The sequence below is a fragment of the Cygnus atratus genome, chromosome Z, assembly GCF_013377495.2.
Source record: "Cygnus atratus isolate AKBS03 ecotype Queensland, Australia chromosome Z, CAtr_DNAZoo_HiC_assembly, whole genome shotgun sequence".
Taxonomy (NCBI): Eukaryota; Metazoa; Chordata; class Aves; order Anseriformes; family Anatidae; genus Cygnus; species Cygnus atratus.
The window spans coordinates 66,039,580-66,053,177 of record NC_066396.1 but is presented as its reverse complement, the minus strand read 5'-3'; the positions used below and the strand labels follow the sequence as shown (position 1 = coordinate 66,053,177).

General features: G+C 36.5%; 1 protein-coding gene across 1 annotated transcript in view; it reads left to right on the top strand.

Moving 5' to 3' along the window:
• HSD17B4 (hydroxysteroid 17-beta dehydrogenase 4) overlaps positions 1-13,598 on the top strand; it is a 62,796-nt gene that overhangs the window by 23,113 nt on the left and 26,085 nt on the right. Inside the window, exons 12-17 of the mRNA XM_035568726.2 lie at positions 3,164-3,270; positions 3,960-4,193; positions 4,661-4,712; positions 6,022-6,093; positions 7,491-7,594; positions 11,617-11,682. Coding sequence (XP_035424619.1) covers positions 3,164-3,270; positions 3,960-4,193; positions 4,661-4,712; positions 6,022-6,093; positions 7,491-7,594; positions 11,617-11,682 — 635 coding nt within the window. The remainder of the gene's footprint in view (positions 1-3,163; positions 3,271-3,959; positions 4,194-4,660; positions 4,713-6,021; positions 6,094-7,490; positions 7,595-11,616; positions 11,683-13,598) is intronic.

Below are 13,598 nucleotides of genomic sequence, written 5' to 3'. Positions count from 1 at the left end.
TAAAAAAAAAAAAAAGGCAAACAAAAAAGCAAACAAGCTTTCCTTTACTGCCTATGTTTAGTGACGTTCTGTTGGTTTGCTTAAATTTTTCAAGCACTCCAGAGGGGCATCTTCTTAAAGGTAGTTTTTGATATTAAAGAATGAAAACTACAATTAAGTATAACATATACTTTCTACTGATACCTGTCTGAAACATAAAGCATAACATATTTTCTCCCAATACCTCTCAAAAAACTTGGGCCTAGAGCCATAGGCCTATCTCATGCTGTTAATGTTTTTGTCTTTAGAAATAAACTCTTGTTGTTGAAAGAACATGTCATCTTAAAAGACAGCTTTTTCCACATATACCTTGAAACTCAGTAAACATCTAAAGGATTCTGGTATGACACAGTTCAAGTACTGTTGCTTGTTACAAATAAAGCAGTAAGGCAGAGTTTAAATAAAAGAAAAGAATGATTTTGAAGGGACATTTGATGTTAAAGGTTAACCCCAACATATCACCTTAATGTTTACCCAGACACTAACTGCTTGACCAACTGAGAATTTGCTCAGTTGCGAATTCACTCACTGTTGTACGTTTTAGAAGAAATACTCTTTGAAAAGGAGATTTTAGTATTCTACACCATGTTTAAATTACCATTTGCTCTAGTACTGTTAGTTTTAGTGTATGTCATTGCGTGGGAAATACATGTTGGTAGTCTTGAGATTTCACCATTAAGAGTGGTATGTCTGTTGCTGGATGGAAATGGGTTGTGGACCTGAAAAGTTGGTGAAATGTTTGGTTTTACTTGGGAATCAAAGCTATATTTTCCCTTGAAGATTTTAAAGCAATGTAAAAGCCTTTCTTCTGTCTATGCAAGAAAGGTAGAAACAGTCTGTTGCTTCACCCAGCAACTCATTATTGATTTTCCTTCATTTCATGAATGATAAAAGAGAATCCTTGTTAAAGGGTTTTCATAAATTACAGCTCTTATTTTCCACACTTTCACATTGCATAAACTTATGGCCTCACGTCATGTTATGACAGTGCTTGTACCCAAAGCTGTAGCTTATCTTTAGCAGTGATGGTGACAACTGTGTTTGTTTGGTAGATGGGTCTTTTTCTTCATGAGATTTGGGCTACAAATAAACCATTAGTATGGTTCTGACAGTGAGTCTGGGAAGCAAGGAATAGTTTACAACATCAAGATTCTTAAGAGGGTATTCAGCCAGCAGGGTATTTAGGGGAGTGCCACACAATAGAGTGACTTGGTGCTAACCTGAGAGACAGTGCAAGTCAATATGAGTACAGGAGTTTTGAAATTCAGGAGAGTAGCTCCAAGGTAAACGTGGTTGAATAATGATTTTGTCTTCATCTGATTTAAACACTTCTCCTATGCGTGTTTCTTACCACTTCTTGACCAACTCTCTACTTCTTTCAAATACAAGAACATTAAATACTGATTTTAGCATACTGAGCTTTGAGCAGCAAGCTACTCTTGATGGTCAGCCTTTACCAGAAATGAGTTCTGTATCTCATCCATGCATCATCTTTTTTGTAATCTTGGGATTACAGAAGGTCCAAGCCTCGGTTCTTCAGTTTGAGTGTGTGGGTTTTTCTGTATACTGTGATTTATGAAAGAGAGTAGCCACCAGGAGATGTGACTTGTTACTTGTATAGCAAATAATTTTAAAGGTAAGAGAAGCAGTACTAATTTTCAGATACTCACTGCTGAGACAGTTGAAAAAACAATGCTCAGTATCTTCTCCTTAGTACTGTTGTTCAGGGAGTTATAACAAAAGTATTTACTGATATTCCTCTTGGCTTGAACGGTGGTGGTGTTTCAGGCACTTCAGGCACTGGAATTAAGTAGGTGTCTTAGTTGATTACTTGAAGCTGATGGAGCAAGTTGTCCAGGTCTTAGTTGGGACAGAGTTAATTTTCATCATAGAGGCTCATATGTTGCTGTGCTTTGGATTTTTAAGAAATCAGTGGTGATAACACACAAAATTTCAGTTTTTGTTGAGCAGTGGTAGCACAGAAAAACTTTTCTGCTTCTCTTGTTACCCTGCCAACGAGGAGGCTGGGGCTGCACCAGGCGATGGGAGGGGGCACAGCCAGGACAGCTGGCCCAGGCTGGCTAAAGGGATGTTCTGTGTCAAATGAGGTTGTGCTCAGCAATAAAAGCTGGGGGGAGAGGAGGAGAGAAGGTTGTTCAGAGGGATGGCATTTTCTTCCCAAGTAACCATTGCTGAATGGTTGCTTGCCAATGGGAAGCAGTGAATTAATCAGTTATTTTGCTTTGCTGGCACATGCAGTTTTTGTTTTATCTAGTGAACTGTCTTTATCTCAGCCAATGAATTCTTATACTTTTACCTTTCTGATTCTCTCCTGTTCCACTGTTGGGGGAGTGAACGAGCAGCTAGCTGTGTGATACTTAGCTGCCTGCCAAAGTTAAACCATGACACAGTTATATAGACCACTTGGCAGCTATTACATAGATGTCTGTAAGGAAGCAGCATTATGCTCAATTTGCACAGGTTTACTTAGTGTGTTTAAAAATAAATTGAGAAGCTAGATCTCATTTCTGGGCTATATCTCAGTTCTGGGCTCCCTGGTACAAAAAAGACAGGGATCTCCTGGAAAGAGTCCAGCGGAGGGCCACAAAGATGATATGGGGCCTGGAGCATCTTCCCTATGAAGAAAGGCTGAGAGACCTGGGTCTCTTCAGCCTGGAGAAAAGAAGACTGAGAGGGGATCTCATCAATGTGTATAAATAACCTGAGGTGTGGGAAACAGAGGGATTTGGCCAACCTCTTTTCAGTGGTTTGTGGGGACAGGACAAGGGGTAATGGCCACAAGATAGAGCACAGGAAGTTCCGCACCAACATGCAAAAGAACTTCTTCACGGTGAGGGTGATGGAGCACTGGGACTGGCTGCCCAGGGAGGTTGTGGAGTCTCCTTCTCTGGAGATATTCAAGGCCCGTCTGGACGCCTACCTGGGCAGCCTGCTCTAAGGAACCTGCTTTGGCAGGGGGGTTGGACCCAATGATCTTTCAAGGTCCCTTCCAACCTCTGCAATTCTGTGATTCTGTGATTTGCTGGCACGTGTGTTTTCTGTCTAATTGGAGTGTCTTATTTACAGCTATTTTCATGTAATATTTTTCAATTGCTCTTTCTAGAGTCCATAAGTGTATTGAATGATGCTCTAAGTCAGATAGAGTCTCAAGGGAGCATATCTATGAATTCCACAAGCTCTGGATCAGTGGTCTCTTCATCTGTTGATACAGTGAGTACCTCTGTCTAACAGGCACACTCAAAGCTACCTGAAAACTTTGAGCATAGACACTTGTTCTGATGGCGATTAACTTCTACTCTGGCTTGCTGTCTGCAGAAAGAGGGTAATAACCTCTGAGGAAAAGAAGCTAAATAAAAAAAAACTTATCCAGACTCCAGTCTTCATTTTTCTTACTGTTGATGGAAAAACTTGAGGCTAAATAGACCGAATAATGTAGAATACAAGCGCTTGTAAATTCTGTAAGCCTTTTTAGCTAGGTATTGTTCAGAAGAGGAAGCAAAGGACACATACAATGCGTTTTTGCTCTGTCTCCTTTTTAAAATATACCTAATTTTCCCTCTTTTCAATTTTATTACAGTATTAACTATTTCATTCATGGTTTGTTCTAGAAAAACTCTTACACGTTACTGGGAGCAGAGACGTGTAAAGTTATGCCATTTACTCTTGAAGTAAATTGCTAGCAGCAAGATAAAATGCATTACTATATTTGTTGCAGTACAAGCAACCTTAATCTAACGTATTATTGTATTTTCATTTCTCATGCTTGACGTTTACATGCAACTATACTTAGAAAAAAAAGTCCAAATATGAATTTTGTTTGATATGAGAATTATAGAAAGAATGCAAGTGCAGTGTTAAATACTATGAAGCTTTATTTTACACTAATCTCTAATTTTCAGACCAACATTGTTGGCCGGGAATTGACTACCAAGGTGTATACATACACTCACTTAGAGCCTATTCTATATGCTCTTGGTGTGGGAATGTCAACTAAGGATCCAGATCACCTGAAATTTCTCTTTGAAGGAAGTGAAGAGTTCTGCTGCTTACCTAGCTTTGGAGTAATTCCTGCTCAGACTTCAATGTTTGATGGTATTCCTTCTCTTCCAGGACTAAATATTGATCTTGCAAAGGTATGGATGAGCTAAGTATCTAATTTTGTTTGTCTTCTATGTAACTATAAAATTGCTTTAATTAGTACATTTATAATATTAATAGGTGCCCTCAATTTTAGAAATGGAAAATTTGGTGTTTATATTCTTGCATTCTAAGAAATTATTTATTTCACTTATACAAACTGTATCTTCATAAGATGATATGAATTACGAGTTTTGTGTTAAATTGTAGTTTGTGCCTACTGTGTTTTTATTAAACTCCCTAAAGCTTAAATCTTGCTTTGAAAGTACTTGCTTTGAAAATACTTTGTTCAAGGTAAAGTTGGGGAAAAAAAAATTAAACAAAAGAAACCTGCACACTTCTTGTTTCTTTGTTTATTCTGAATACTTTCTAAAATATCTGCATATTTCCTTGCCATTGTGATTGTGCGCAGTGGGGGGCAACTGAATACATTGTTGTTATAGTGTTGCCTGTCTCTACGTAGATGCTGCATGGTGAGCAATATCTGGAACTGTATAAACCGTTACCAACCTCAGGTCAGTCCTTTTATATTGCTGATTTGCTTGTCACTATGACAACACTTCTTGTAGCCACATCATAAGTGCAAATATGGAAGGTCTGCTTCCAATTGTATTTTTTTTGAGTATTCTTTTTACAAGGGGTGAGGGAGAAGAGAGGCAACCTGTTGCGTTGTTGAAGGAATTCTGAAACGCTGTCTTTATGGGGTTAAGTGGTGCTGTTCTATAGTATATTTAGTAAACTTGTGCCTAATCTGAAATAATAAAAGCAAGTACCTATGATTTTTTGGTTCGTTTTTTCTGTAGTTGGCCTGAAAAGAAATGAGCCAATTATTAAGAAAATGCATAACATCTAGGTATATTACACATAAAATTTGATATCAACTAGCAGAAATTGTAATTCTTTCTGTGAGGTTTTATCATAGGACTTTTGGGATGTTTACCAGCAAATTCTTTGGCAGTGGTTCATCCTTGTGCCTCTAAGAGAAATAGATTTAAACTGTATCTGTAAGGGAGTAATGAACATCTTTATGAAGAAGCTAAAAGTCATTTACATTTCTTACTGTCAAAATTAAGGTATTAGTTACTGTTTTAAAAAACACGTTTTGCAGATCGCTGTATTTTCCCCGATTACAGCACTTGAGAGATGCTCATTAGATTCATTCAGGATACACATGCATGTGTCTGGGTTTCCTCATTAGTTGTTTTCGGAAGTAATTTTTTTCAGATTATAGAAGGAAAGAAATCTTAAAAGCAATGGATTAATAGCATATTTTATAGAAACAAAATGAGGTGTGTGAAAGTTTTAATTTCAAAGAAGGCTGATAATTGTTAATGGATCATCAGGACTCATAAACCTGTTTATTTTTCCATTCCATAGGCTGATCATGTAAGTATGTATGGTAACATCTGTCTAGAGCAATAGTTTCTTTAAAAGCAAACTTCATAAATGTACAGATCCAGGCCCTGAGCTGAGCTGCTGTTCTGTAAAACTGTAGTTGTCTCAGCCCTCTTGAAATCTGTGGACAAACCGTATGTGGTAGAATCTGTTTTGGACTTAGTGATGTGTTTATATTTGAAGCATGATTTGTGTTTAGCTCTGCATACATAAACAATTGCAAGACTTAAAGGAAAAAAACACACACAAATAACCAAACAACCAAGATTCGAAAATATTACCACTTTTTTATCACGGTGATTGTGATTATTATGACTGTCATTATGATAACTATTACTATTAAAATAGTGTATCAAGAGTGATCTGTGAACATTCTTGAAGCAAAACTTCATGATTCTAAAATATGTGCATGTTCTTATTGTCTTACAGGACAACTAACTTCAGTTTCAACTATTGCTGATATACTTGACAAAGGTTCGGGAGCAGTCTTGCTAATAGATGGTGAGAAAGTTTATAATTTTCTTAGGGGTTGCAATGAAATTTGAGAGGCTTGTTATTTTCTAGCTGTAACAGTATCTGCCAGCCTTTCTTCTGTAAAGACTTTTACCTTTTTAAGTTCTATTGAGAGCTGAGAAATGAGCTAATTATCAATAGCTGTGTAACTGTATAATGTCATTGTTCTTGGGTAGTTAACGTACTAAAATTAAGAACACTGTTTTTTGGAAAAAAGATTTCAGAGATTTGATTTCTCCCTGTGTAAGTGGAATAGTGCACTGTGCAAACCGAACAAAGTTCTTATTAATAATAGTTAGTATGGTCTGAAGGCAGCAATTTTAGCTAGGGGGCATCTGTGCACCAAAACCCTATTTCCTTTCTCGTGTAACCAAGTTAAGGGATCAGTACATCTCTGGAAGTGGATAAGTTGTCATTTTCTGAATTTTGGTATCTTTAGGTGTGGTATGCCAAGGACCTTGAGAAATTAGATTACTAGATTAATGGGCAACATCTGCTCTTCTATTAGAGGTTCTAAGAAGAATTAGAGAATAGATTAATGGGCAGTGATTCTCTAATTCCTCTTGTACTTTTATACTTCCAGTTTATAGATAACATTTTTTAAAAGGTATTAATATTATTAATATAATAAAATACTAATATAATATTTAAAAAGGCATTTAATGTTCCTTCTCATTGTGGTTTGCACTGTGTTGTGCTAACATTGATTTTATCTGTTTTTCTGTGACACACAAGTTATTTTTGTGAACAGAATGTTAGTGACTTTTAAATTCTTTTCAGAACTGGAAATGGACATTAACAATACAATAAATTTCAGTCTAAGATGTGAAGGGGTGGAGTAGGCATGAACTGGAAATAGGAAGCTGAATCTCAATGATTCGGTGTAAGGAGTTTAACTTCTGGAACAAACCTTAAAATAAACTTGCTCTGGAGCTTTTTTCGTACAAGAGTGCGTTACATTTTGAGAGATGGCAGTGTGCTTTACATATGAAGGATTCTTAATAGCTTCTAATAAATCATATTTTATGGCTCAATTCTATTTAAATAAATTGCTAATGCCATATCAAACACTGAAATAAATACTAATTGCAGCACTGTGCTTTTAACATCTTAATTGTCATCAGTATTTCGATAGCTCATTTTTTAAAATTTTAATGCTTTCATATAGATAAAATTCATGATAATATTATTCAAAATATGTGATCATTTTTCACTAGCCAAGAAATGACTTGCAGCAGTACAACAGGAAATTGTCATTATTGTCCCTTAAGTTGCTAAAATGATCTTTGGCGTATTTGAAGCTAAACTGTTCCCTTGTACCACCGTATGCTAGCTATGTGAAAAAAGAAGACAACACATGAGCATTCTCTTTTCTTGTCTTTCAGTGAATACCTATTGTGGAAAGGATCTAGTGTGCTATAACCAGTTCTCCTTGTTTTTTGTTGGAGCTGGAGGGTTTGGTGGAAAACGAACATCAGAAAAGGCCAAGGTAAATTCAAACATTCATACTGGGGAAAAAATTGTCGGTGCTGCAAGAAAGATATATGCTATATCAACTAGGAAGGATACGCTACCCTTTCAGCAGTATAGAATAGAATAGTTCAGTTGGAAGGTACTTTCAAAGATCATTCAGTCCAACTGCTTTGAGGACTTCAGTCCAAACCAAAAATTAAAGCATATTATGGAGGGCATTATCCAAATCCTTTTGAAGACCGACAGGCATGGGACATCAGCCACCTCTCTAGAAAGCCTGTTCCAGTGTTTGACCACACTCACAGTAAAGTGAGTGCAGTACAGACTTGAATCTAAATAGCTCATTTCGTTGAAGAACCTGTGAGAAAAGGTACTGGTCAGGACCTGAAAAAAGTGTATGTGACAATAGGAGAGCAAAGTGAGTTACTGAGCATGCTACTGATCAAATATTCCTACATTTAAATATTTGAAATTAGAGATAGAAAATACCCTAATAGACTGTGGAACAGGTGATTCTAATTTAGATTTGAATCTAAGTTAAGTTGGATTGTTCTAGCAGTGACTCAACCAAAAAGCAAAAAAGCGGTTTTGAGAACAGGTACTTTTGTATTCTGTACCACTCTAAATTTGTCAAAGCTGTATGCTTCTCTGTAACCATCCAGTTCTTTCTATAATACCTTAATAGTAAGACTTACATGAAGACTGTTGCGTCACAGGCAAGGGTGCCATTTAGTGTCATTTAAGAGCATCTAAAATAACCTGCAGTCATCTGTGGACTTGGCATTATAAAATAGTCTTTCAGTGAAACTGAAATTCATGTGAAATGTGTGATGTGGACACAAAGCTCCTCTAGAGGATTATTAGTATTCGGTCTTTTAGAAGAGAACCTTTTGAAGTTGACAGTCTAGCTGGCTGCAACCTGAAGTGGCTAAATTTGACACAATTAATTCCACAGAAATAGTAAAAGAATGTAGTAATATGTCTAGGCAGTGCTTAAAATCCTTAAACTCCTTCTGCTGTAGGTCAGATGGAAGATTAGTTTAACTGACGAGTCATATTGACTTTTGGTTTTAGGATGACCAAATGTAAGCTCTGCAAACAACAGAAACTGCATGCTTTGATTCTATGTATTTAATCACTCTCAACCACACTCTCCGTAGACGGACTGATGAGGAAGACTATACATTTCTTTTTAAAAGCTAGTCTGAAGAAGGTTTTGTTTTTTCAATTTACTTTTGATCTGAAAAATGTTTAGAGGCCTGCGAGATCAGAACAAGAACAGAGAATTGGCTTTTATTTGTAAGTCTTGGTGTTTTCAAGTAGATTCTGGGAGCTTTTCCTCTCATGCATAGCTTTAAGAGCAGAATTTTTGTCAGCTTTGAGTGTAAGCAGCAAGGACAGAGTGACTAGAGGTTGAGATTTTAGAGACTTAGTCCAGAGGCGTGCTGCTGAGCTGTTGGATTGTTCCAGAGTTTTTGTGATTTTAAACTTGCCTCAACTTTGCTGTCATGATCACACTTTCATTTCTGCTTCAGTGCTTGTAGACCCAGTTGGGAATGCACAATCTGTGCTTGATCAGTTTATCATTACTAGTATGCTGCTTCTCTACCTCAGAGCTGCTTGTTACTTCTTAGGTGTGTGTGTGTGAGGGGACTACTTACATTGAAAAATGAATTTATACCTAGTGACAAATTTGCGTATATGTATATAGAGAGCGTTAAAGTTTCATTAAGTAATTTTTTCATATGTTAAATTTGTGCTAGTAGGTATAGTCATATGTTAATACTGCAAGATTTCGCACTATTGAAAAGCTCATTTTAATAAAAAGCTGAGGAGCAAGAACTCAAAGTGGTGTTAGGTTTGAACATGCTGTTTCTGGAAAAGACCTCTAGGTGTAGCTCTTCATAAATCTATGCCTCTTTGTGAAGGAGGTTTAGAGAGCATAAAGAAGATAAGAGAGAAGTAATCATTACTATTTCTCACTTACGCTGGAGTGGAACTTGTGCATTCTGAAGGAGAGTTAGCAAGTGACAAACAATGCCACATGAACACACGGTATTCACGTCCAAATGCATTATGTAGCTAGCCAGGTACCAGACACATAACTGTTCTTTCCTTGAATACTGTGTTTAAACATAGTATCAGCTATGACAGAATGTTGTTGTGAACTAGAGCCATAAGGCACTACAATAAACAACAGTCAGTTCGACATAGGCTATTGTAAGCTCAGTATTTTCAATAATCTGTACCTAGTTACATCTATAACACAGTAGAGGGATGTTCTTTGGATTTTTGGATGAAAATCTACAATCTATATAACTACATAACCTGTGAACCCTTTATGCTTCTGTAATCAGTTTTATAATAGTGCATGTAAAAATAGTGGTCCAAAAGAAATGCTGTTAATTTATACTGGTGGTATCAATGAGCCCAGTGTAGTGCCTTGGTACTTTTTATTTAAGTTTTGCACTTAAGGCAAATGCAACTTCTTCACGCTATTCAGTGAAGTATGAGAATGCTACTTAAAAATTATTTTACATTTCAAAATATAGAGAATGCCTGTTTCAGATAACAGTCCCTCTTGTGACAGAAGAAAATAAATACCATCTAATTAAGACAACATAGGAATAGCACATTCAAGGGCCTTTTTACAAGCAAAAGGACAGTTTCAAATGACAAATTCCCCTGATTTGTGTTCACAAAGCTTCTTGGGAACAAGAACAAAACCCAAAACCTTTCGTGTACCTCTGTGCCAAAAAGAAATCCGAAACTGATCAGACATGTCCTGCAACGTATGTTTTTGTCACTTTGCACATGTACTGCACCTGCCAACCAAGGAGAAGAAATTTGCAAATTGAGGTCTATGTTGAACAACACCTTGTGCAAGTCATGTTTCCCTTCTTCAGTTAGTGTTCTTGCCCTAATGATGATGGTTTCCTTAATTACTCATTTGTTGGCTAGTTTCAACCAATTTATAGCTCAGTAATTCAGGTTCCATTTCTTTAAACCAACTGGAGGTAAATTGGGAAGCCATTAATGTTCTGAAAGCATGTTATGTGGTGTTCTTGCTATCAAGCTGAATAATCAGTAGATCCATTGTGAATCTTTGAAGTGACAAATGCAGGAGTGATGTTTTCAAGTCTTCCATCCAATAGATGTCTTTGCTCTGCTGTTAATAAATGGGAAAGAGACTCTGCTGTTACTAGATGTGACACTACTCAGTACTTAGTTTCTGATGATTTTTCTTTTCTTTGGGAAAGAGCTTACACAAGTTAAGATTAAGTAGAATTCCTGCAGGTGAGAGTCAATTTGATTGCTTTTGCTTTGTAGCTTGTTTCCTCTTTTTTTTTTTTTTTTTTTTTTTGGAAACACTACAGAAAGAGAGGAAAAAAGATTTCAGCTACTTTAATAGATTTGAATTCATTATGGCATTCTTTGTGGTTATCGTCACCTAAGATACTCTCTTGACAGTCAGCTGATAAAGTTTATATAATCAGAACTGAACAATGAAGCTGAAGATTGCAAAAGAATAACTTTCTTACAATGTGGTTGAGCTTCATATGCAGTATGTAATTGCAAAGAGGAAACAGAAGTGCAAAGTAAAAAAAAAAAAAAAAAGAGCTGTGAAAATGTGATGTAGTCCATAAGTGAGGTAATAAATTATTTTCTAGTCCATCGAGCTTTTTAGAATATTATATTAAAAAGCTTCACTTTTGTATCTGTGTTCGAAAACACTAATGTTCTATGAGACCACTGGTTTTGGGGGGCTTGAACAAAAAAGCTAGGATAGCTTGGTAGAAATGTAATCAAATTGATCAGCTAGGTGTAACTTAGATCTGGTGCCTCACGTTCACTGTCTCTGCAAAGGTGATCTTGAAAGCTATTTTTTTTCCTGTTTCTCCTTGAAGAAGGGATGAGAGGAACCCTAAAAACCTGGTAAACGCTATTTTTCTTTATACACTTCTGCCAGTGATTCTGGCATGGGTATGAATAAAGGATTTTTGCAGTGAAATATTGATACTACTACTTTTGCTTCAGGTAACAGTGAATCCACCCAAGAGACCCCCTGATGCTGTACTTTCTGATGTCACAACAGCTGATCAGGTAAAGTTGTACGTGCTCAAGGTGTGAAAATGTTTGTTTTACTTGGAGAAAAAGTATTGCATGATACTCGCTAATGCTTTAAATTTTCTGTTATACCTCAGGTATTTATGTATACTTTATTTATAACTTGAAGCTAAAATTTATGCTACGTTACAGTGGTATGTTCAATATACTAAAACGTTCTTTTAATAAAGCAGTGAGAATTTGATATTTATATATATTATATAAATATGTAATATAAATATTTTATATTTTGTTATTACAAAATCCTACACAAAGAGGAAATGAACATGCTGAGAAATTGTATTCAGTTGTAGTTAAAAAAAAAAAATTCAAAGTCTATGAAATTTGCAATGAATGGTGCATGCAAACAGTGGCTTAAAAAAAATGAAAGTGTTTCAAGTTTCATAGTTCTGAAAATTTTAAATTTCTCTATTAGCAGTAGCCAGGGTAATCTGAAATACTGACAGATACCTCTCCAGGTATGTTTCCCTCTATCCTTAGTCCCACTGGATCACAGGCATCTACTTTCCAAAGGCAAAAACCCAAGTAGATAAAATTGTCTTTTTCTGAAGGTGGAGAAATGCAGGAGCCGGATAAATAAGAAGGGAAGGCTATCAGCATGGAGACAACGAGTAGTAGTTTCAAAAGCAACGTAGTTCTGGCAGGAGGATATACCTTCTGGAGATACAATTAAATTATCATGCGTCAGCTGACCTGTGGTAACTAATACCTGCTTGGCTCCGATTATATAGACAGTAATTCAAATTAAGCCTCACCAATCTGATTCATGTACTTGAAGTCCAAGTTAGCCATACCTACTTAAAACAAGAAAGAGACAAGCTCAGCATTTCTGTATCTGTCGATAATTTACTTGCTGCATCCTAAAATTTAGTGTCAGTTTATGAGAAGCAGATGTCCAGTTTTTCTGAATAGGCTTCATCAAATGTGTGCAAGTACATCAAGGAACGGGAAAACGAGTACTCTGCTCCTGAGAGGGGGAGAAATGCAGTGGAAGGTGCTCTCTTGCAGCTGGCACTCTATTAGATGAGATGCAGCAACCTTAATAGCCCAGTAGTTAGAGCATTTATTTTGAATCTTAGAAGCCTAGTTCAGATTCTTCTGTGTGATTGTACCAGAATTGATTCCCAGGCCCATCAACTTTCAGATGATATTTGTGATGCCCTCATTCATAGGTCAGATTCTGAGTCTCAATCCCTTATGTCTAGTTACTGTGTATAAAATGCTGAGTTTAAGACATAAAAAAGATAGTAGTGACTCTATAATGCGGAAGTTTGGAAACTTTGCTGCTGCAAAGTAAGTTTTTGAAAATAAAGTGGCACAGAGTAGACATCACACTATTTTTATTTCATTATATGCTCTGATAGGTAAGTATACAATGAGAATTCGTCTTCAATTAGATTTTTCAGGAGTCGCAGGCAATAGAGTTTCAGAATTGCAAGACCACCTACCTGCCTAATTATTCAGTAGCATCTGTGCGTAAGTGATGATGCTGATTTATAGGATGGAGAATGTGCAGAACTTGGGGACTTCATGGGCAGAAATACAGAATTTCATTTGTAGGACAACTTGGGGAAAGTTTACCAAAACTTTGTGTCTTTGTGTTTTATGCACCACTGCATAAAATCCTTTTTGTTAATGGAAGTTGGCGTGCAAATTGCATTGATATTTCTGGATTTTTTTCTTTGTGTTTAAATGCCGAAAGTGCTGGCAGAAATGACTGTTGCCACTCAGCCATCAGGTTAGTTTAGAGTGTGAGGAGACAGATTGAGAGACTCAGTTTGTACATGGCATTTGAGCTAACTTGAACTGTTTTAGTTTACAATGATTGTTGTGACATTGTACACTTAGTTTCTATGTTGCCACAGTTCACTTCAGAAAAAATGTTTTTTTTC